General features: G+C 47.4%; 1 protein-coding gene across 2 annotated transcripts; it reads left to right on the top strand.

Annotated features, from left to right (window-relative positions):
- The first annotated feature begins 184 nt into the window (after window positions 1-184).
- Window positions 185-18,883, top strand: LOC128342620 (zinc finger protein 436-like). 2 transcript variants are annotated; one of them, XM_053290151.1, is made up of 10 exons: window positions 185-311; window positions 4,555-4,618; window positions 4,962-5,045; window positions 6,709-6,936; window positions 8,537-8,559; window positions 10,403-10,515; window positions 12,016-12,048; window positions 13,048-13,136; window positions 14,237-14,396; window positions 16,757-18,883. In XM_053290151.1, exons 2-10 carry the CDS (start codon window positions 4,595-4,597, stop codon window positions 17,980-17,982), a joined length of 1,980 nt encoding a protein of 659 aa, XP_053146126.1. In that variant the 5' UTR covers window positions 185-311; window positions 4,555-4,594; the 3' UTR covers window positions 17,983-18,883. The 2 variants fall into 2 exon arrangements, with proteins under 2 accessions (XP_053146126.1, XP_053146125.1); XM_053290150.1 differs by having other exon boundaries at window positions 10,400-10,515.
- Window positions 18,884-24,811: the final 5,928 nt, after the last annotated feature.

The following is a 24,811-nucleotide window of genomic DNA, read 5'->3' as shown; positions in this document are numbered from 1 at the left end:
CAGGATTCTCCTAGCTTGGTGGGGGGAAAGATTGCCCTCAGCCACTAGATGTCTCTCTTTATTTCCTAAGTGAGGAGAAGAGGAGTGGGTCTCCCCCTTGCTTTTTCTTGCCTGATCCAGCTTAGTTTGGGGAGGGGGTTTTATTGTCCAGGCAGGTAGAGAATTGCTTCCGGGTCTGCTCATGTGGGTGTTGCTTATTGCTACAGCTTGCATTTCAAGTCTCTGCAAAGTGTGGGGGGGAGGTTAAAAAGGAGGGAGAAAAATAAAATACAAGAAGAAGCAAAGGCTGTGTGATCGAGGAGCCGAGAAAGGTAGGATGCTGGGATGGTGCTGCTGATGCTATCTCTATGGTAACAGGGGAGCCTGGACACGGAGTGTTAAGTAGCACCTTGGTATGTTGATAATCTCTGGGTGCCTGCAAAGAGAATCCGCTTTCAAATTCATATCTTGAGGTTTTAAGCTCTGGATTACAGCTGATGCCTTTGCTATTGACCCTGGACTTGTGCCCTTAGCAGCATCCTGGCATAAAAATGTAGCAGCTGAAGGTTTTCTTGTGATGGGAAGGGTATGGTGGGGAAAAGCTTTGCCTACTTAATTTCTGCATGCCAGACTCCTGTTAAAGGCACAGAAGATGATAGTAAAAAAGAAGTGACAGCCTTGATCTGGACACCCAGAGATCTAGATTAAATGGTACTGCAGGTGAGGAAGAACTTTCGTCCATCTTATTTATTTATTATTTCTCTATGTAAACTGCCCTGAGCCATTTTTTGGAAGGGCAGTATAGAAATCGAATGAATGAATTGCATTTGCATTGCTGTGCAGCCCTTGGGGATATATTTTTGGGTGGTGCAGAGGGCTTCCTGGGGAAGGAGAGGGTGTCAAAAACCACTGCTTCCCCACTGCAACTGTGCAATTAGTTGGGTCCCCCAGGAGGAACCACTGCGCCAGTGCAATTAGTTGGGAAGTTCTGTTAGGCTGCTTTCTTGGTGCACCAGAGCATCCTTGCTCTGTATGTCAGCCCTGTTTGCGAGGTAAAGTAAAGTTGTGCCGCCAAGTCAGTGTCGACTCCTGGCGACCACAGAGCCCTGTGGTTGTCTTTGGTAGAATACAGGAGGGGTTTACCATTGCCATCTCCCGCGCAGTATGAGATGATGCCTTTCAGCATCTTCCTATATCGCTACTGCCATAGTCTGGGAAACATACCAGTGAGGATTTGAACCAGCAACCTTTTGCTCCTTAGGCAAGTTACTTTCCCGCTGCTCCAGTCCCTATTTTCTGGGATCTGCCCCTGGAAGATCCCTGTGTCTATTTTGTCCCTGGTTTTGCCTTTTGGGGATGCTGTGCCTGTCATGTGAGTAGCTGGAGTTGTCATTCTTCAGAATTCAGCTTCCTCTCCTCTGTGTTTTTAAATCAGTTGTCACAGCCCAGCTATGCAGATTTCAAGGTAGGTGTTCAATCCTTGCAGATCCGTGGGTCTTAGGGGAACAGAGCAGATAGGCTTACTTGTTTTATTGTGAACAAAGCAAAGAAAAGATACAAAGTGTCTCAGAATGTGTCTGTCATACTTATCCAGGTACACATGTATTTTAACGAGCGTAGCTTCTAACAGGTTCCTAACCCTACCTGATCTAATCCACCCCCCCAGCCTCCTCTCAAGTCCCAAGGCTCGCTCAGACGACAATGGTCCCCAAATCCCAGCAGTAGTTTCCGCAACCTGCCTTTCAGACATTCTCCCTCTCTCTCTTACTCCAACATTCCATGCTCCAAACAATCCCCTCCCCTAATATCCAAAGAAGCCTCCAACCAAAGTTCGCTACACAATGTTGAATTGTTCTTCTATGCTGTTGTTTTAAATATGCAGCAATCCCAGTTCTATTCACACGGTTTTGGGTTTTGATTTTCTGTTTATATCCACTTTTCCTCCAAGGAGCCCAGAGGTTATGTTTATCCTTACAACAACCCTGTGAGGTAGTTTAGGCTGAGAGAGAGAAGTGATTGGCCCAGAGTCACGCAGTGAGTGTCATGGCTGAATGAGGATTTGAACTCCGTTCTCCCCAATCCTAGTCCTCCAACACTCTAACCACTACACTACTTTGGCCATACAGCAGTGCACTTCCTATCTGTGTTCTGCATTTCAGGGGGCTGTACCCATGTTCACTCTTAAAATAAACATGGGTCTTAAAATGAACTGTTCACTCTTCACTCTTAAAATGAGCATGGGTCTTAAAATGAACATGGTCTCTCCTAGGGTCATCTAGGAGAGACCATATTTTATTTTATTTTATTTTATTTTATTTTATTATTAGATTTATGTACTGCCCTTCCAATACAGCTCTGGGCGGTTCACAACATGATAAAAACAATTAAAAACAAATTAACAATTACAATCAAACTATTAAAACACAATGAAACCAATAAAACAGCTAAAAGCCCTGAAAATCAGGGCAACAATTTAAAACAGTTTAAAACAATTAATCATTTAAAACTCTGGAAGGCCAGGCCAAATAAGTAAGTTTTAAGGGCTCTCTTGAAGGACAGCAATGACTCCTGTGTTGAAGGAACTACACTGGCTGCCAATACCTGGGCAAAATACAAGGTGCTGGTTATTACCCTTAAATCCCTAAACAGCGGAAGCCCTGGTTATTTAAGAGAACGTCGTCTTCGCCATGAGCCTCACCACCTGTTAAGATCATCTGGAGAGGTTCGTCTGCAGTTGCTGCCAACCCATTTGGTGGCTACCTGGGAATGGGCCTTCTCCGTTGCTGCCCATGGTCTTTAGAATGTGCTCCCTGTTGAAAGAAGAGCCTCCCCATCTCTGGCAACTTTTAGAAAGGCACTGAAAACACATTTATTCACTCAGGCTTTTAATTAGATTTATAGTTTTAATATTCTTAATATTGGGTTTTAAATGTTTTCAATGTTTTCAGTTATTTTAATTAATTGATTTGATGTTTTAAATGATTTTAATTGTAAACCGCCCAGAGACGCAAGTTTTGGGTGGTATAGAAATATTTTACATAACATAACATAACATAACATAACATAACATAACATAACATAACATAACATAACATGGATGCATATACAGTCATTCACACAAAAAGATGTATGTGTGTACATACACCTAAATGGACATACAACGTAATGTTGGAATAGGGCTTGCCTTGAGTCTATATTAGCAAATGGCACTATAGTAGTATAAAAATAAACATCAGTCTCTCCTCCATCCAAACTTATTTTCACACAGCACATTATTAACCTATGGAATTAACCTATGGAATGCCATGGGATGTGGTAATGGTTGCCAACTTGGTTGACTTTAAAAGGGGCTTAGACAACTTAATGGATAATCTTGATGCTATAGGCTACCTCAGGGGCAGAAGTGCAATAGCGTGCACATACCTGCAGTAGGTGCACCAGGTGCACATACCTGCCAACCATTAGATTGTGAGCCCTTTGGGGACAGGGTTCCATCTTATTTGTTTGTTATTTCTCTATGTAAACCGCTCTGAGCCATTTTTGGAAGGGTAGTATAGACATTTTATTATTATTATTAATGATTGGTGATGATAACATATCCCTATTTTCCCATTCAACTAAATGGGAAAATACAGACATGTTGACAGGTATGCAGATGGGTCCAAAGAACCTGTGCTGCCCTGCTTCCAGAACCGCCTCGCTCACCTCCCCTAGCCTCACCACCCTCGCGGCCAGCTGTCATGCTGTTCTCCACAATGGTGCCGCACTGCCTATCCCCAGAGTGGCAATGGCACTCCTGCAGCTGGCACAGCAGCCAGTGAGTGCCGCTACAGGGGGTGCGGTGAAGGCGGGAAGCAAAACCTTTAACGAAACACTCACCTCACCACTGCAGGCACCCAGAAGCCTCCGGGAGGAGCCTGCAGGGAGGCAGCCCCGCTCTTGCCACTCAGCTGACTCACATGCGTGGCGGCCATTTGAGTGGTTTGCAGGCCTTGTTGGCCACCCAAAAGGCCACTGCACTTGCGCAGAGGCCAGCTGAGCAGCAGGGGTGGGGCAACCTCTCCACAGGTTGCTGGGTCAGCACTTCCTGGAAGCTGTTGGGTGCCCATGGCAGCAAGGTGAGCATTTTGTTAAAGATATTGCTTCCTGCCTTCACCGTGTCAATGGAGCGGTGCTCACTAGCCACTGCACGGTGCCTCCGCTGTTGCTGGGGATGAAGAGGCCACTCCAGCTGCACCTCTGCCATAGTCACCGCTGGGGGTTGCCAGGGTAAAAGAGCCCCCCCCCGCCATGGTTGGTTTGCCTGTGAGAGCATGAGCCACCCATGCTCTGCCTATGCCACTGCGCCACTATCCCCAGGTCCAGAGGCAGGATGCCTCCGAATACCAGTTGCAGGGGAGCAATGGCAGGAGAGAAGTCTGCCTTCATCTCTCCTCCTTGCAGGCTTCCCAGAGGCATCTGGTGGGTCACTGTGGGAAACAAGATGCTGGGCTAGATGGGCCTTGGGCCTGGTCTAGCGAGACTCTTCTTATGTTCTTATCTCTCCTCAGTTTAATTTGTTTCTCCTTTTGGCAGAATCGCCTCTGCATTTTTGCTTCAGAGATAAGGCAGAGAAATGTCAAAACTGGAGCCACCGCAGGTACATTATGGGGATGTTTATGTGAGATGTTTTGGAGGGTTGCTATGAAGGTTGGAGATTTGTGGGGGGTGGGAGGCAGAATGTTCCAGGAAACAGTTCAACAGGTTGAGGTTTCATGCCTGAAAAAGCTCTTATTGAAGAATTTCTGCCTGTTACAAAGCTGTTAAAGGCTCAGGAGCCTGACCAGAAAAAGGTGGCAATCCTTAGTTGGGATTGTTGGGATCAGAAGCTTGGAGCTGTGATACTGGACAACTCACTTGTTCTACAACCTTTTCACATATTACATTGGGGTTTGTGCCTGTGTGTGTGTAATTTTTAATGTTGTTGACATCTCAATCTCAAGGTGCTGCAGGATCATCTGGCCTTTCTGAGACGGGAGCAAGAAGACGGGAAAATAGAAGAGCACAGGAGAAGCGAGGAACTGCTAGTAGGTTCATAGGAGACCTTTTACATCAGGGGTCTCAAACTGTGGCCCTCCAGGAGTTGTTGGACTACAACTCCCATCATCCCTAGTCACAATGACCAGTATCCAGGGATGTTGGGAGTTGTAGATGAACATCTGCAGGAAGACCACAGTTTGAGATCCTCTGGTATATGTTGTGAAATACAGCCTAGGTTGTTGGAGTGATTCCAGAGAACAAAAATAGCAAGGGTTATGTTTCCTAACACTGTTTTCCTTCCTTCCTTCCTTCCTTCCTCTTTCCTTTTAATTGCCTTGTTAGCAGTAGTGATTGTAACATATCTAGGCCTTCCAGACAGGAATACTGGGAAACATCAAAGTATTATAAGGGCCCAGAAAGAAGCACACCGATAGGCACTGCGTGGGCTATTCCAGACACGGATTTATTTCAACTTCAGTGCAAGTTCCGACAGGAGATGTAACAAGCCCTCTGCGTGAGATTCAAGTATGTCACATCAAATCTTAGTGTCCCTTTCTGACAGTCCATGACAAAGCTGTGACCTTCTCAAGTCAGAATAAAAGCAGTATTGAAAAGAAATGGCTTTCCCACATCTTGACTGTCGGACGGCACTAAGAATTTATGCTACAATCAATGAATGGAGTGTGTAGAGGGCTTCAGGGACGTGGTGACAATGGAGACAAGGGGTGTGGCTGCCACAAGGCTGTTGCCACCCAGGAGCCACCAGCTGCCTCCCTGCACGCCACGCTTCGCTGACCGTGATCCCAGAGCTGCCTGGATACCAGCAAGAACAGGTGGCCCCTTTGAGGCAGGCCTCTTCTTACTGGCATCTGCACAGCCCCGCTGGCTCAGTGACATCATCAGGCCACATCGGCATGAAACGGGTAGGTGCGGCCAAGGCTTCTGGCCAGGCAGCAGACAAGGTGGCAGTGAAAATGAAGAACGCAGGCTGGCAGGTGAGGGGTTTGCCAGGGGACCCGCCCATCTTATTATTATTATTTACATTTTATATCCCGCTCTTCCTCCAAGGAGCCCAGAGCGGTGTACTACATACTCAAGTTTCTCCTCACAACAACCTTGTGAAGTAGGTTAGGCTGAGAGAGAAGTGACTGGCCCAGAGCCACCCAGCAAATCTCATGGCTGAATGGGGATTTGAACTCGGGGCTCCCCGGTCCTAGTCCAGCACTCTCACCACTACACCACGCTGGCTCTCCAGTAAAGTGTGTAGAGTGATATAGTACCAGCGGTGGGATTCAAACCAGCAACCTTCTGCTTGTTAGTCAAGCATTTCCCCGCTGCGCCAGTTAAGAGTCTTTAAATCTTGCCCCAATGTTGCCACACTCTAGAAGATGGTACACCATCCTCCATCAGAATTTGCACTGAAGTTGGAATAAATCACTTTCTGGAAGAGCCCCTTATCCCAGAGTAACATCAGAACCCTCCAACCCTCACAACTACCTTCCCCGACCCTGATCTTTTTGGCCACTGCACCAGAAGAGGCAACAGTGGAACAGAAGAGGCCTCTCCCACCCTTGTGGGTGGTTGTGATTCAAGGTCCATTGCAGATCCATAAAACCAAGGGTTTCTGTCAAGTGCCAAGTGCCCATGAGGGCGTGTTGTTCTCCATCAACAACCGTTTTGCATAATGGGGTGCTTTCCTTGTCATCCCAGAGACAAACTGAAGCCGAGAGGCAAAAGATTCTTTGGGAGTGGAAGATGTTGAATGACTTTTTGGAAGACCAGGAACAAATCCTTCTGAATTGGCTGGGAGAGCTGGACAGAGACATTATCCAAAGAAGAGATGAGGACGTCCCCAGATTGTCCAGGAAAGCTTGCCTACTTGGTAAGAAGAGAGGAGGAGCAGAGGAGGAAAAAGGACCTTCTAGCCAAACTCTGCTGGTGAGACAAACTTATTTCAATGAACTGTAAATTTATTTCATTTCTGTAATTTTGCTGAAACTTTTCTCACAGTGTTTCCAGATGGAGAAATGTTCTATTGGGAAATGAAAGAACTGTGCCACCCAAAAACATGTCCCGTAGGGCTGTGCAGTCCTCAAGGACATTTTTTGGGGTGGCGCAGGGCACTTCTGAGGAAAATGTGAAAATCCCTCCCCTTTCTACATGCAATCACCAGCACAGAGCTCTTGAAGCTCTCTGTGGTGGGAACACTTCTCCTTGCATGATCACACAATTAGTGAGGATAATAACCCATGATGATGATGATGATGATGTCTTGTTTGCACAGTCAGTTGTTATTGATTAGTTTGTTTTATCCAGACATCGAGTCCTTCCCAAGGACCTGGGATGCCAGAATTTTGTTATCAATATTATTGTTGTTACAGGTATCGTCGCAAAATGTAGGCTGTTCCCAGTAAAGTTGTTTTTTGTAGTTGGCTGATGGTGATTTCTGTGGCCCCTATGGTGTTGAGGTGCTCTTCAAGATGTTTTGGAATTGCACCTAGGGTGCCAGTTACTATTGGGATTATTTTGGTCTTCTTCTGCCACAGCCTTTCAATTTCGATTTGTAGATCTTGGTATTTCGTGATTTTTTCTGTTTCTTTTTCTTCTATTCTGCTATCCCCTGGTATTGCTATGTTGATTATTTTCACTTGTTTTTCTTTCTTCTCGACTACAGTTATATCTGGTGTATTGTGTGGCAGATGTTTGTCTGTTTGTAGTCGGAAGTCCCATAATATTTTTGCATCTTCATTTTCTACCACTTTTTCAATTTTATGGCCCCACCAATTTTTTGCTACAGGTAGCTTGTATTTTTTGCAGATGTTCCAGTGTATCATCCCTGCTACCTTGTCATGCCTTTGTTTGTAGTCAATCTGTGCGATCTTCTTACAACAGCTGATCAGGTGGTCCACTGTTTCATCTGCTTCTTTACAAGGGCGGCACTTGCTGTTGGTTGTTGATTTTTCAACTTTGGCTCTTATTGCATTTGTTCTTAGTGCCTGTTCTTGTGCAGCCAGTATTAAACCCTCTGTTTCTTTCTTCAAGTTGTTGTTATTGTTGTTGTTATTCTTATGTTTATCTATCACTTTTCAACAAGAAGTTCTCAAAGCAATTTACAAAGCAAAAAGAATGAGCAGATTGTTCCCTGTCCCAAGAGGGCTCACAATCTGTACAGAAAACACAATGAAGACGCTCACAATTGCCCCTGAAAAGACACTGTGGTGGGCTGACCCGCTGCTAAATATAAGACCTTCCTTACGCTTTCCACTTTCTAAGGTGCCTCTTCATCAAGTGACGATAAAATACCTTTTTTACAGATGTTATAGGGCTATACAACAGCTGCTGCTAAAAAAATAAACCCTGCTTTAAAAATCCTGTGTGTGTATGGTGGGTAATTTATAATGAGTATAAGCAATGGAACATTAACCTGTGAAAAATGTAAAATGAAAGTATTTTAAAATGATGAAGATGATGTGTTAACCAGTATAGAGGGTTTATATGCAAGCTGACACTTTTTTCTTGTTCACCTCTTTCCCTCTAGGGAATGGAAGGGACTAACAGCAGGTGAGTCCCACTTCTCTCAATATCCCTGGTACAGGTCTTAATGTTTGACTTAAAGTTTCAGGGTTTTCGCCTTCACCTCAGGAAAACGGCACTTGCCGGCGGGGGCGGGGAGGGCAGGTAGTAAATATCCCCTCTCCTAGGCCCCCGTCTCTCACCAAAGTCAGGCAAATGTGATCATAGATCTCCCACATCACATGTGAATTGGCTAGTTGCTATCAACATATCCTGGGACCATGAAATCCACATGTTAACTAGGGCCGAATTCAGACATAACACAGAACCAAAGGTCCAACGGACCTGCAGTTCTGCTCCCCACCCACCCCCCACCCCATGCACTTACCTGTCCGAATTTGGATATAAGCCCTGGCCTCCTCTTTGTAGTCTGTGAGGTTGCAGAGAGGAGGAGGAATTGGCTGCTGGGCTTCCTCCTTTGATTGATGGACAGCTGCGGCAGCCAATCAGGATGGAGAGAGGGAGGAGCTTCCTTCCCTCAACTCCAGTCCGGGGAAGGCTGCCTCCATTAGTGAATTCGGGCATAATGGAGGCAGCCACCAGAGGCCCGAGTGGCAAACCTCACTTCAACCTGAGGGTTCAGAGTGAACCCTCAGGTTGAGTTAGGGTTCAAACTGCAGTTTCCCGCATTCGGACATTCTGGTTTGGGGTAGGGGTGTGCATGGTCAGGCCGCAGCATGGTCCGGCACTTGCGGGGGTGACACTTTAAGGGGTGGTGGTAGTACTTACCCCCCCCGCCACTCTTCCCCCTCCGGCGCTGGTGCATTTAAGAATCTTCTTGGGGCGGCAGAGTTCCTCCCTGCCACCCCTGCCCCCATCGTTGTCCATCAATGCCTTCAATGCAGAAGAGCTGGCGGAGCGCATGCGCCCTTCGCAGCACACGCGCTAGTCTCTGCTGCGGGAGCACCCCCCCTTAAAGTGACACACACACCCCGCCCATCCAAACCGCCGGAATTCCAGACCAGTCCGATGGCTTTCCCTATCAAACCGAACCATGCACACCACTAGTTTTGGGACCTCTGGCTGCTCTTTCTCCAGTTTCCCTTTATGTCCGAATCCAGCCTAGGTGTTGCATAAAGTAGTGCTACTGTGTATCTTTTCTGAGCCCACCACCCATCATTTTCATTGGGTGAACCTAAGCTTGTCCCTTAGAGTATTTGGTATTCAAGGGTACCTCCGAACATGAGGTCAGGTGAATTCTTGCTTGAGAACAGGGACGGTCCTTCCATAAGGAGAGCTGAGGCAGTAGCCTCAGGAGGCAGAATATGGAATTGCTAGCAGAGTGGAAAGATTGCCCCTGAAGCAGCTTGTCGGACTGATCTAAGCCTTGCAAGCTTTATGAGGAGCACTTCATGCCCCTTGTAAAGCTCACAAGAAGCAAGAAGAGACTGCTGGAAACCTTCTCCCCTCCCCACCCCACCCCTGCACCACTTTCAAAGCTTGCATGGTTTGGTTTTGAAAGAGGACTGGCCCCACCAGCGGTGTGGGGCAAGGCAGCATTTGGTACTTCATCTCAGGCATGGCAGTACCTTGAGCCACCCCGACTTGAGAAGCACCATCCCTTCTAAAAGAAAAATAACAATTTCTCCTCTAGTTTTGAGAAAACTGCAAATTACAGCAGGGGTTCCCAACTTTCAGTTCCCAGATGTTGTTGGACTACAACTCTCATCATCTCCAGCTACCATGGCCAGCCATTGTGGCAGGGGGTAGTTGTAGTCCAACAACATCTGGGGGTCTCACAGTTGGGAACCCTTGAATTAGAGGTTGCTGGCCTTACATCTGGAAAGAAGGTCAGGGCCCTGATTCTTTATCCTTCCTTATTTTCAAGCAGGGAGGAGTGGCTGATTCCCAACCCAGAATTAGTTTTTCTGGAACTGGAGCAAAGACTGGTCCATTTCTCTCAGAAAAGAAGCGTCCTGCAGGAAGTCTTCCTTGGGTTCAAAGGTATGAAGATTTTGCTCTCTCTGTTTGGTTTTTATTATGGGTGGGGAGAAGTGAATAGCTACTTGCAAGGAGTAGAAGGAGAGCTGGTCCTGTGGTAGCAAGCATGAAGTGTCCCCTTTGCTAAGCAGGGTCTGCCCTGGCTTGAATTTGAATGGGAGACTACATGTGACAGCACTGTAAGATATTCCGCCTTAGGGGATGGGGCCACTCTGGAAAGAGCATCTGCCTGCTTGCATGCAGAAGGTTACAGGTTCCCTCCCTGGCATCGCCAAGATAGGGCTGAGAGAGACTCCTGCCTGCAACCTTGGAGAAGCCACAGTCAGTCTGTGTAGACAATACTGAGCTAGATGGACCAATGGTCTGACTTGGTATATGGCAGCTCCCTATGGGAATAAGAGAACAGTGGCACAGATTTCTGGGCCTTTAGTAATTATCTAGAAAAGCAACATTTTGGCATAAGTATATGAGAATTGTTCTACTGAATCAGACCAAGGAATTATGTTGATTATGGGATTCCCAAGCTGGGGTCCCCAGAGAGTGCTGGAATACAGCTCCCATCATCCACAGCAACAATGGCTGTGGATGATGGGAGCTGTAGTCTAACAACATCTGAGGACCCCAGCTTGGGAACCTCTGATCTGGACCAGCATCCTGCCCCCAATGATGATCAATCAAAGCAAAGCATAAAGGAAACAGCTGTGCTCTGTCGTTTGCCCCCCCCCAGTGTTCAGAGACACACTGCCCCCAAACATGAGGCTCCAAGTTCTAGTGCTCTGTGTGAGACTGAAGGCTCTTACTATGATGGTTGCCAGCTTTTGAGTCAGTCCCTGCTCCTGTGATTTTAACAGCAGTTTGATCCGCAATTAGTTGCAAACGACAATTGTGCTGAGCCATAAAAAGCTCCACCACTGATTTCCAGATATAAAACCTTCCTTAGAGGCAGAAGAGCAGGTCAGTTGGCAACCCTGTTCTACCTCTGGTCAGTTGGCAACCTTTGATACCTTTGCAGAGGTGAAGAGATCTGCACCTGCTGGAATTCCCTGAGCCACCAACTGTAAAAAGAAAGACCACCCTCCTTCCGCCTCTCATCACCTGTTGGTAGGAGGGCTGAAAAGTGTCTCTGGCAGAATCCCTTCACCAGGGCTGTGTAGGAAGGATTACACAGAGGGACTGAGACATCACTGCCTAGTTTAATGTTTGCCCTTGCCCATGAGCAGCCAAAGCAGGAGAAATGTATGCCAACACAAGCTAAATTTGCTTTCATTCCATTATGTATCTACAGGTGGGAGAATTCAGATCTCTTTTGTGCAGGGAATGTGTTTGGTTCTTTATTTTAAGCACCAAGTGCCCACAGCCTTGTCATTTACAAACATTCGTTTTAGCAAATGGCCATTTCAAGACTGTCATTGTCATTATTATTTATATCTATGCATGGGCATGTTACAGTATGTAACTGAAATGGTCTGTGTTAATGCTCTCCCATTCCCCCTTCATCTGCAGAGACGCTGCGACTGGAGCTGGAGAGCAGCACAGGTATCTCTCTCAACAGGGCTGTAGGAGGGTTGGGGCAAGACTTTAGGGTGGGCCACAGTGGCTACCTGCCTTCATGGCAGCCCCCCACCACTGTTGCTGCCACCAACTTAGAGGAGAGCTGGTCTTCTGGTAGCAAGCATGACTTGTCCCCTTAGTTAAGCAGGGTCCACCCTGGTTACATATGAATGGGAGACCACATGTGTGAGCACTGTCAGATATTCCCCTCAGGGGATGGAGCTGCTCTGGGAAGAGCAGAAGGTTCCAAGTTTCCTCCCTGGCAGCATCTCCAAGATCGGGGTGAGAGAGAGTCCTGCCTGCAACCATGGAGAAGCCGCTGCCAGTCTATGAAGACAATACTGAGCTAAATGGACCTATGGTCTGACTCCATATATGGCAGCTTCCTATGTTCCTATGTTGCCAGGCAGCAGGGCCTGCTGTTCCTCCTAAAGGTAAAGTGTGCTGTCGAGTTGGTGTCGACTCCTGGCGACCACAGAGCCCTGCGGTTGTCTTTGGTAGAATACAGGAGGGGTTGACCATTGCCATCTCCCGCACAGTATGAGATGATGCCTTTCAGGACCTTCCTATATCACTGTTGCCCGATATAGGTGTTTCCCATAGTCTGGAAAACATATCAGCAGGGATCCAAACTGGCAGCCTCTGGCTTGCTAGTCAAGTCATTTTGCCACTGTACCTTTAGGTGGCTTGCACCTAGGTAATTTTGGAGCCTGAGCCTTCGGCTGGTATTTGAACCGGTAACCTCTGGCACTGTGCCACCAGCTTGCCTTTGCCAGGCAGCAAAGCCTACTGTTTCTCCTAGGGCTGAGTTTTTAGACCCCTCACTGCCCTAGCTGCCGTTCGCTGAACCCCTTCCCACAAATAGCCATGCTGCTGGCCCCCTTCTCTGCATGGTAAATGTGTGCTTTACCACTGAACTGAGATACCCCTGTTTTGAAAAAGCGTTCAGTTCCTTTCTGAAGTCTGTCGTCCTTACCTTTCCAGGCTGCACAGTCATTTCAGCGCTTTGTTCTAGATTGCTAAACCCTTCTGGGACTCGCAGAAGAGAAAACTATGCCGCTGAACCCACTCAGGTAATGCACAGTGGCATGGAGAAGATGTGAGGTGAGGGGAATAGCAATGTTGATTTTTGCAAGGATTTCTTGATTTTTGAAGGAATTCCTGCCTTCCTGCATACTTGTGCATTTGTGCATCCATTGTGCATTTGGGACACTTATCTGCAACAGCAGATGTGTGGTTTTCACAAAACCAATCCAGACAATTGTTGCATGTATCTTGTTATCTGCACATTATTGTACATCATGTCCTCCATTCAAAACCACAAGCAGCACTATGAGGTCACCTGGGGTCTTGGTACTAGGTTCTTCCCATACTGTTTCTCTCATGCCCTTGTTAGAAGGGAGAGATTCTCCCTGTTGCTTATTTTCTTGGTTAGGCAATTTCACTGGACACCAGTATCAATGTTTCAAACAAAGCTTTATTTATTGCTAGCAAAAGCTTCCGGGTGAGGCCAGCCCCCCTCTGCCAGTTCATCAGTCTTTCTGTACTGAGTAATCCACAAATTTCGCACCTGCGCATTGTATACAAGTTGTATACAAGCCAAAGTATTACTTTTAACCCCAAAGGTTCCAATTTGCTTCCAAGTGCCATGGTTCTCACTCACACTTCTTAAGAGATCTGGCTTGTGGCCTTGGCCTGGTTCTCCTGCCCTCCCCTCCCCTCCCCGCTGAGACATACTTTTAGGCAATGTAAAATATCCTCAAGGCGAGGGGTGGGGGGTGGGGGTAACAGCTGCCTGCGTCATAGATAAGACATGTACAACTTGTGCTGTGCAAACCAATCGTGCGTTTGGGCTGTTGAAAGCAAGTTGCAAATAATATTCCAACACCCTGAACTGTCTCCCTCACCACCCAGGTTGGAGGGTCCTGGATCCAGGGAAATGACACTAAGAGAGTGAGCTGTGTTACAGCCCTTCCCCAGTTTGAACCTCATTTCTGCCATAAACTCACTAGATGGCCTTTGGCAAGCCACTTAACCTTGGCTGGAATATGATAATAATATTTACATACTTTACAGGATTGTTCTAAGGATTATGTCGAGTTCATACCTGCAAAGCACTTTGCACACACTCAAGAATAATCCAGATGGCTAAGTATTGTTGTTTGGTCTACAGATGCGGAAAGCGAATGCCAGCATGTTTGCCCAGGGGCTGATGACAACTGAGAAGGACACCATGTATTCAACAAAGCAGGAGTGGGGTCTGATAGACCTCCGACCAAAAGCCCTCAAAAGGGACAGCAGTCAGGAGAAACACAGGAAGACAACCTCACTGGGTATCGTCAATCAATATTTATGTATGTTTCTGTTGTGTGCTCAGCCTTTCTGCCATAGCTGCTGGCACTTGTGGTGGTTTAACAGAATGTTCTGCAAATATCGGCCAGCATCTAGACTGCTGCTGCACTAGTGCAGTGAACAAAGATGCGCCCATACAGCAGAAGGTCACACAGCTTACCGTGCTCAGCAGGATCTGTCCTGGTTTGCATTTGAATGAGAGATGTGTGAGCACTGTAAGATATTCCCCTCAGGGGATGCAGCCGCTCTGGGAAGAGCAGAAGGTTCCAAGTTCCCTCCCTGGCAGCATCTCCAAGATAGACCTAAGAGAGACTCCTGCCTGCAACCTTGGAGAAGCTGCTGCCAGTCTGTGTAGACAGTACTGAGCTAGGTGGACCAATAGTCTGACTTGGTAGAAGGCAGTTCCCTATGTTCCTCTGGGAATAAAAGAACAGCAGCACAGAATCCTGAGCCTTTAGTAATTATGTCGGAAAGCAACATTTTGGCATAAGTATATGAGAATTGCTCTGCTGAATCAGACCAATGAATTATGTCGATCAGGGATTCAAGCAAGACGCTTCATGCGGCGGCTTAGGCTCTCCTCTTTTTTTAAAGATCCTGCTTCCCTTCCCACAGTGCCAATCTGGTTCTGAACCAGTTCAGCACCAAACCAGTGCACAGACCTCAGTTTGTGCACATCCCTACAGTCATGTGTGAATTAAAAGCTAGGCCAGCGTAGGGGAAAGTGATAGGCTTCAACAGGATTTCCCCTACCTTGATAATATGCTGGGTAGGACTAGGGAAGTGCACAGAACCAGGCAGGCCCCGTTTGAAGGCGGGGTGTATGTCTGCCTTTAAGGGCAGGGGAGGATGCACTTGCCCCTCCCTCCACTTTCCCCCCTGCCAGCACTTGTCAGTCGGCGCAACAGCGTACCTCCCTGCTGCCATGTTGCCTCCTTTACCAGAAGTAACCAGAAGTACTCAACGCACTTGCATCCAGTTACTTCTGGTAAAGGGGGCAACGGGTAGCAGGGAGGTATGCTGCCGCCCCAATGGACTTTGAGAAAACCGAGCACCAGCGGGGGGGAAAGTGGAGGGAAGGGTAAGTGCATCCTTCCCTGCCCTTAAAGGCAGACACGCCCCCACCTTCGAACTGGCCAGCGTACGAACCTGTACGGAGGCTCGTAAAAGGGCCTCCAAACAGGTTCGTGCACATCCCTAGGTAGTACAATGCTGTCAGAGCCTGCACCCGCCTCCCACATTATCACTTTCTCCTCCTCTGACTTAGCTTTCAATTCACACATGTCCAAAAAGCAGGAGCATACTCACTGCACAGCTCCCAAACTTGGGTAGAACACTTGTCCTACCCAATTTCTGATCATGTGAACTAGCCTACTACTGACCTACAAGTTTATCATACTTCAGTGGCTGAAACAGAGTTCTAGGTACCTTGGTTGAGGAGCACTAATCCTAAAGCATCTCACCTTGCTGAAGAAGTGTGAGCCTTTAGAGCATCTCTCTTTGGACATCAGTTTGGAAGAGGAGACTTGGCAATACCTTTCTTACACTAGGCTCAAATAGTGATAGGAACTTAAGAGAGGGAAGGCTCCAGTGTCCCCTCTAACAGGGATTCCCAGATGTTGTTGACTACAGCTCCCATAATCCCCAAGCAAAAGTCATTTCTGCAGGGGATTCTGAGAGTTGTAGTCAACAACATCTGGGAATCCCTGTTAGAGGGGACACTGCAAGGCTCCCCACTTACTTATTAATCACATTTTTATCTCATCCTTCCTCCGAAGGGCTCTGGGTGATATTCAGGTTTTCGCACTGTATTATCCTCACAACAGACATGGGAGGTAGGTTAGGTTGAAAGATGGTCCCTGGCCAAGGTTACCCAGGAAGTGTTGTGGCTGTGTGAATGTGAACCCCTGTCTCTCCAGTCCTAGACTGATACGCTAACCCAGGGGTGCCCACCCTTGGGTGTCCAGATGTTGTTGGACTACAACTCCCATCATCCCCCAGCCACTTTGGCCATTATTAATTTTTAATTACTTTTTATGAAGAGTATATTTCCTTTTTCTTTTATGTTATACTTGCATTATATTTTATGTTTAATTTTTTTATGTTATGTTTTATGTTATGACCAGTGGTTACAACAATAAACTTACTTACTTACACTTTGGTCGTTTTGGCTGAGGATGATAGGAGTTGTAGTCCAACAACATCTAAACACCCAAGGATGGGAAACCCTGCTCTAACCACTGCACTATCTCACTGTGACTTCTAATATCATTATGAAATCTATCAATGTAAGTGTGAACTGAGCATTGATTGGGTTGACTCTTCTTTTCTCTACCAACAGAAGGACTGACCTATCCTGACATCCTCCGTTTGCATCCTGTGGGGGCTGGGTACATAAGCAAGGGGGCTCTTCCTCATCTGGGCAGGCCTGTGAAAGTGGAACCTAGTGGGCAGTTGCAGGGAGCAGTTCGAGGGAGCACACTGCTGCATCCCCATCAGAAAGCAGACTCTGCAATTCTGTGTCAACCAAAGAATCAACAGGAAACCCTTCCAGCCAAGGCAACGCAAGAATCCCTTTCTTCTGTTGGAGGCTCGAAGGATCATCCTCTTCCTGCAGCCCAACCTACAGAGGAGAGACCCTATAAATGCCTGGACTGTGGGAAAAGCTTCCCATGGGTCTCACGCCTTATTTCGCACCGGAGAACCCACTCGGGAGAGAAGCCCTACACATGCTTGGACTGTGGGAAGAGCTTCACTCAGCGATCCAGCCTATTAGCCCACGAGAGAATCCACACAGGAGAGAAGCCGTACGAATGCTCCGAGTGCAGCAAAAGCTTCTGCTGGAGCTCAGACCTCACAAGACATCAAAAAATCCACACAGGAGAAAAACCATATAAATGTCCAGATTGTGGGAAAGGTTTCATTCAGAGCTCGCACCTCATTGCCCACAAACGAACACACACAGGGGAAAGACGTAAAAGTCTAGACCAAGAGACAATGTTCCTCTGGAGGCCGCAGCTGCCTCCACTTGGCCGAACCTACCTGGAAGAGAAACCATACAAATGCCCAGATTGTGGGAAAACCTTCAGCCAGACCTCGTGCCTTCTGGCACATGAGAGAATCCACACCGGAGAAAAACCATATAAGTGTTCTGACTGTGGGAAAAGCTTCAGCAGAAGCTCCCATCTTCACACACATGAGAAAATCCACTCCGGCATGAAACCATATGTCTGCTTGGACTGTGGGAAGAGCTTCACTCATAACGCCCAGCTCCTTTCCCATGAGAGGACCCATACAGGAGAAAAACCGTACCAGTGCTCCCATTGTGGGAAGAGCTTCAGCTGGAGGTCAGATGTTCTTAGACACCAGAAAATCCACACTGGAGAGAAACCATACAGGTGCTCCTACTGTGGAAAATGCTTCATCCAGAGCTCCAACCTTATAGCCCATGAACGGAGGCACACGGGCGAGAAGCCCTACCAATGCCCTGAATGCACAAAGAGGTTCAGTCGGATCTCGAGCCTTAAAAGCCACCAGAGAGTCCACACAGTGGGAAAGCCGCTGTAAAGACATCATTGTTGGTGGCCTCCAGGGAAAAAAACACTAGAGATTTGCAGAAGCAGCAAATCAGGTTCCTATCCTTCAGCCAGGAAGACAACCCGGTGGCGGGTGGTAGTGGTTAGCAGCATACTTTCCTCTGAAAATCTTGTTTATTTCACTTTTGATTTAGTTTTCAACCTGTCTTACACATCCATAAATGGCATCCCCCTGCCCTTTCCAATCCTAAACAAAACAAAAACTCCTGATAAGAACCTGGAAATACCTACCAGCCACATATCTGTATACTGTAAATCCCATCATTACTCAGAGGCAAAAGGAATCTAACGAATGGGCCTAGTCCTCACTGAGGTGGTTGACTTCTGTCTGGTCTATACCACTTCATATTAAAGGTAGGGACTCACATGACGAATGTCCTCCAAACAACAGCAGAATTCACTACTTGTAGAAAACTAGCACATCAGGGACATGTGTTCTAGCTTTGTGTCATTGTGAATATGGCTACTTTTCCATGTGCGAGGAATTGTATGACAGAGCATTCAAGTACGTGAAGCCCACCCTATAATCTGAATTGATAAAGCACAGACACAGGTTTAGCACCTCAGCAAGAAGCAGACCGTAGACATCCTTTCATTTTATGGAGGATTCTGACCAGAATATAACTTCCCCCGCTATACAAACTGTTATCCTCCATTGAAATTAATACTGTTCTCATTTCGGAACCCAAGTCCAATCTGAGACTAGCCCATATTCAACGAGAAAGTGGGAGTGGGCAAAACTTTAATGTATGGTCCATTAGGAGCTAGGAGTACAAATAGGAACATAGGAAACTCAGCTGTCATATGCAGAGTCAGACCATTGGTCCATGTAGCTCAGTATTGTCTACACAGACTGGCAGTGGCTTTTCCAAGGTTGCATACAAGATTCTCTCAGCCCTATCTTGGAGATACCAGGGAGGGAGCTTGGAACCTTCTGCATGCAAGCATAAAGATGTTCCTCCCAGATTAGCCCCATCCCCTAAATGGAATCTCTTACAGTGCTCACATGTAGTCTCCCATTCAAATGCAAACCAGAGTGGAATGTGCTTAGCAAAGGGTACAAGTCATGCATGCTACCAAATCTCAGCGTGAGAGACGTTCCAAGTTCAAATCCCCAATGAACATTTTGGCTTCAAGTGAGTGGGGGACATGAAGCCCATGTTTTAGAGCAGGGGGTTCCCAGCCTTGGGTCTTTGGATCTTGTTGGACTACAACTCCCATCATCCTTGACCAGAATGGAGAGGAGAGCCAGCCTTGTGGTAGCAAGCATGACTTGTCCCCTTAGCTAAGCAGGGTCCATCCTGGTTGCATATGAAAGGGAGACTAGAAGTGTGAGCACTGTAAGATATTCCCCTTAGGGGATGGAGCCGCTCTGGGAAGAGCAGAAGGTTCCAAGTTCCCTCCCTGGCTTCTCCAAGATAAGGCTGAGAGAGATTCCTGCCTGCAACCTTGGAAAAGCCACTGCCAGTCTGTGAAGACAATACTGAGCTAGATAGACCAATGGTCTGACTCAGTATATGGCAGCTTCCTATGTTCCTATGAAGACCCTAGCTTGGGGACCCCTAGTCTAAAGCATACATGGGGTTTCTGGTTTGTTCTGGTGTCATTGTTCAGTAGGCCAAGTACTTCTGGCAGAACTTGCTGGGTGTTGTTGGATCATTACTTGTACCACAAAGTAGTGCTTTAAATCTGAATTTTGATTTTATTTTTTGTTTGGTCTGTTCGTAGGCTTAACTTTAGTCCAGCAAATGTTATGTGTCCTATTGTGCTTTTTAAAAAAACACCAGTGTGGATGCGCCATAAAGTCAGTTTTTTTAAAATTAATACATTCATCACTCCTCTTGTTCAACATCTTTTCAAGCTCAGTTCCACCTGCAGTTCATTGTGCTTCAAGAATGGTGACCAAACAGAAGGTGATCCCCTGGGGCAAAAATGAGTATTTTATTCAGAGGTTCTAACATGTTTACTGTAGATGCTCTCCAAAGGGAGTATATAACGAAATCAGTCTTTTTTTCATGGTGGGAATTTTAAAAATGTATAACACAAAGCAAACACTATTTGAAAAAAAAACCCCACAAAATCAAAATATGAAACAATAAAGAGAAACCACTACAAACAGTAGAAACAATTTTAAATCCACGCCCATAGGATAACACACACACGAAATATAACACAGCCCTGTTTTCATGCTTTTATTTGTTACCTATTTCTTTATAGAATCCACTGATGAACAGCTCTTGCTTGAAATCTGTTGGGAACTCTGAATAAAATATTCTTTTTTGCACCAATGGAGCAAGTTTTCTTTGGCTTTGCTGTTGGTGCACCCCCTCTTTGCCCTACCTCATGAATGGTGAGCCTGATAATAGCTTGGAAAAATAAGGATGTGTCATCAGAGCCACCAACAGATGGACAGAACTGAACTTCCCGTACCATGCACGCATCCGGCAGGGGAGGCACCATCCAACCTGTCCACCATCCCCCCTTGTCCTCGCCGTCACTGCTGAACAGAAGCGCATTGCAGCCAACAGAGTGCTAGCCTTGTGCCAGGACCCCGGCCGGAACCCCCAGCTAGGGGAAGAGGCAGAAAGTCGAAAGTGGCAGGCACCAGTGACTCAGGCCCAGAGTGACCCTGTGCCACAAGGACTCCCCACACTGGGTGAACCCATACCCCTGCCAATACCCGAGGACACAGAGCAAGGGCTTGCAAAATTGGGTGCGGCCCTTTTAAGAACCAAACTTGAGCTTCCATATGGACTACTTAAGCAGCAGGCGAAATGCAGCAGTCTGCCAAGGGAAGCTGGTAGAGTACATTCCCTCCCTGTGGCTTCACCCAGCTGCTGTATTTCCAGATTGGCTCTGGTTTGTTGCTGTGGGAGCTGTCCAGGGTCTGGAGCTTTCCTAGACAGCAGGCTTTACCACAAGCTTTATGGTGAGTTCGAAGTTGCAAAAAAAAAAACAACGCAAAAAGTGGATTTTTTAAAACCCCGGATATAAATTGGGCTACTGTGGTGGTGCAGCGGGGAAGCAGCTTGCCTAGGGAGCAAGAGGCTACTAGTTCGAATCCCCGCCAGTGTGCTTCCTGGACTGTGCCTACTAAATATATACAGTATTTGTAGTCACCTATATTGGGCAGCAGCAATATAGGAAGGTGCTGGAGGCAGATGCTCATAGGAACATAGGAAACTGCCATATACTGAGTCAGACCATTGGGCTATCTCCCTCAGTATTGTCTTCACAGACTGGCAGCGGCATCTCCAAGGTTGCAGGCAGGAGTTTCTCTCAGCCCTATCTTGGAGAAGCCGCCAGGGAGGGAACTTTAAACCACCTGTTCTTCCCAGAGGGAAGATCTTACAGTGCTCACACTTCTAGTCTCCCATTCATATGCAACCAGGGCACACTCTGCTTAGCTAATGGGACAAAGTCATGCTGGCTACCACAAGATGACAATAACAATGGCAAAGGCATCATCTCATATTGCACGGGAGAAAGGCATTGTTAAACCACGCCTGTATTCTACCAAGAAAGCTACATGGCTCTGTGGTCGCCTGGAGTCGACACCAACTCAAAGGCACAATCATTCCTTTTTCCTTTACGCTCTTCAAGTACAATGAAAAACCCGAATTATGTGTGAAGTGTTCCCCAATAGCTTGCAGGGGCTTCGGGGTAAATTTGGCTGATATGTAAATGCACCCCCTCCATTCCAGAGGAGATGCGAACTAAAAGCCAGGTGTGAAAAACCTCCTAGTGCATTCCTGATTTGTACCTTGGAGGAGACCATGGTTCATCCAGGAGCAAGACACCTTGAACATCTCTGGGGAGATGGAGTAGGCCAGCAATCTATTGGCCTCAATACATTCCATGTCTTTTCAAAAGGAGAGGAGAGCTGGTCTTGTGGTAGCAAGCATGACTTGTCCCCATAGCTAAGCAGGGTCTGCCCTGGTTGCATATGAATGGGAGACTAGAAGTGTGAGCACTGTAAAATATTCCCTCAGGGAATGGAGCTGCTCTGGGAAGAGCAGGTGGTTTCAAGTTCCCTCCCTGGCAGCATCTCCAAGATAGGACTGAGAGAGATTCCTGCCTGCAACCTTGGAGAAGCCGCTGCCAGTCTGTGAAGACAATACTGAGCTAGATAGACCAATGGTCTGGCTCAGTATATGGCAGTTTCCTATTTTCCGATTTTTCCTAAGACCGAGAGGCTGGAGCAGAGGAAGAGGATGCTGCCAGAGACAATGCAAGGTAGGTGGTGATCTGGGCTCAAAGGGAGAAGGTGTCATCTGCTGGGGTGTCCTTGTGGAGGGACATCCATGGCCTCAAAGTGCTTCATACAGCAAAAGGAAAGAGAAATGGGTTCCCTGTTCCAAATGAGCACACATAATCCATAAGGAAACACAAGCAAGATGCCAGCAATAGCCACAGTGAGAGACACTCACTGCTGGGTGCACAGGGACAGTTGCTCTTTTCCTGCTAAATATAAGAAAAACCCCACTTTGAAAGGTGCCCCCTTGCCCAGTTAGCAGGAGTGGTTGCCAAACTGTGCAACACGAGAAGGCCCGGAGATGGTTCCCTACCTCAAAGCAGCTCACAGTTTAAAAAGAAAAGCACAAGGGGAGACACCGGGTGCTGCCACTGGGAGGGATGCTGGCCTGGTTTGAACAAGGATGGTTGCATGTACACACACACACACACACACACACACGTAGGCCTCCTTCAGATGTAACGTAGAACCGCAGATCCACCACTACCACATACACACCCGCTCTCCCCTCCACTTTCGAACATGCAGGGATGCTGCCTCTCTGCAGTCAGAAAGACTGAAGAGAGGCAAGGGAGCTGGCCCTTCAGGCTACCTTCTTGACAGGACAGCCCACACAGCCAATCAGGACAGAGGGAGGGAGGAGCTTCCTCCCTCAACTCTGCCTCCTTGGGGCCAAAACTGCAGTGCCTGTGATTGGATGTAAAGCTGGCACCACAGAACCAGAACTGAAGGAAAACCACAGGTTGCTTCTCAGCTTTAAGTCTGGCTTCCCAAATCCGGACGTGCATCCAAGGAACGTGGGACCACCAGTTTCTTGTCACATTTGGATTAGGTGGTAGTCTTGACATATGAAACAAACACTTATTTAGGATGCAAGGTTTTATTATTCATTTTTTGTGTGAGGCTGCTGGGACAGAATAAGACCTCCCAGTTCCATCCAAGTCCAACGTGCCAAGGGGCTGCCCTAGCTCAATCTCATGGCTGCCATACGACATCTTCTTAGGCCATCCGGAAACTATCCTCACCTTGGTCAGTCATGCGGTTTCTGAAGTCATCTATCCCAGGTCGTCATAATCGAGAAAAGCGGGCTAGCTTCAGACATCCCTGGAAGACAAACAAAGAGAAACCTGAAAGTGGTGTGACTCATCTGCTTCCATCCACCAGCATCACCCAGGCCACCTACAGGCTTCTCCCAGCCTACAACATCCAACAACTTCTGCCTGCCAACCTCCACCAGCTTCAGTGCACCAACATCCACCCGTTGGCCTTGCATCTCTTAAACAGGCTCGTGCACAGCATCCACCTCAACCATTTCCCCCCACGCACACACACATTCACACACCTTTCAGTCTCCATCCATTCACATACACTCCCCAGCTTCATCAGACCATCAATATCCACCATGTCCAGGTAGACAACCCTGTCCCATTTATCAAGGTGACTTAAGGGACCAGGAGAGCACACTCTGAGGTGGTGGGGCCACTGCACCCATCAGAGTGACCAGCGAGGGCAGGATCCAGGCCAGGAGGCAAATGGAGGCCACAAGCCGACCCCCAACTAGACAGCTGAGAGCAGCCGCATGAAGCCTGGGGCATGGTCAGAGGAGACTTCTCCTCCTAACATGTTCCCTGCAGGTCAGGGGAATTAGCTGACATGGCAGACAACTCACTTAGCACGTGAAAGTTAGCAGGATCAATGTCTAATTCTCCATTGCTGTGGGCTGCCTCGAGTTTTGAAGTGAATTACACCTTGTTTGGTGTATGTGCGCACGTATGTGTGTATACATATGTAGATAAGAGCTGTGGGCCCCCAAAATAACATGGAAGGGAGTTGATGTTTAACTGTAGTACTGATACTCCCCCAATGTACCATGGCATACACACCAAATTTTCTCTGGAAGGCAACATGTGTGAGGAAAAAGTTAATCTTTCAAGCTGCAGTCCTGATCTGGGTTGGAATCCTTTGAAGCTGATATTTACAAAAATAAAAAAACCAAACTCAAGGGGAGTCCCAGCAGGGGAGGAATGCTGGTAGCGAGCATGAACTGTCCCCTGTGCTAAGCAGGGTCTGCCTCAGTGGGCATTTGTATGGGAGACTAAACGTGAGTGTTGCAAGATCCGCCGCTTAGGGGATGGTGCCACAGCTCAGTGGAAGAGTATCTACATGCAGAAGGTCCTAGTTTCACTTCCCGGCATCTCCAGGAAGGGTTGAGAGAGACACTGCCAGTCAGTGTAGAGCAGGCCTGCTCAACTTAGGCCCCCCCCCAGCTGTTTTTGGACTACAACTCCCATAATCCCCAGCCACAGTAGCCAATAACCAGGGATTATGGGAGTTGCAGGCCAACATCTGCAGGAGGGCCGAAGCTGAGCAGGCCTAGTGTAGAGAGTTCTGAGCTAGATGGACCAATGGTCTGACTCGGTTATCCAGCTTTCTATGTCACTATGTTCCTAAGAGTAGCAAATACAAAGCGCACATGAAAGACTCATTGCATTTTGTTGCAAGACAGTGGAGACCGCAGTATTTATTTACTTAGGTAGTATTTAAA

This window comes from Hemicordylus capensis, chromosome 2, assembly GCF_027244095.1.
Source record: "Hemicordylus capensis ecotype Gifberg chromosome 2, rHemCap1.1.pri, whole genome shotgun sequence".
In the NCBI taxonomy this organism is placed as follows: domain Eukaryota; kingdom Metazoa; phylum Chordata; class Lepidosauria; order Squamata; family Cordylidae; genus Hemicordylus; species Hemicordylus capensis.
Note: the sequence above shows the minus strand (reverse complement) of the source record. Positions and strands in the feature narration are given on the sequence as shown.

Excerpts from the sequence above, each read along its gene's own strand:
- LOC128342620 (XM_053290150.1), top strand. The coding sequence starts at position 4,595 with ATGTCAAAACTGGAGCCACCGCAG. Across the intron at positions 4,619-4,961 it reads CAAAACTGGAGCCACCGCAG|GTGCTGCAGGATCATCTGGC; the intron begins GTACATTATGGG and ends CTCAATCTCAAG. Across the intron at positions 5,046-6,708 it reads GGAGAAGCGAGGAACTGCTA|AGACAAACTGAAGCCGAGAG; the intron begins GTAGGTTCATAG and ends TTGTCATCCCAG.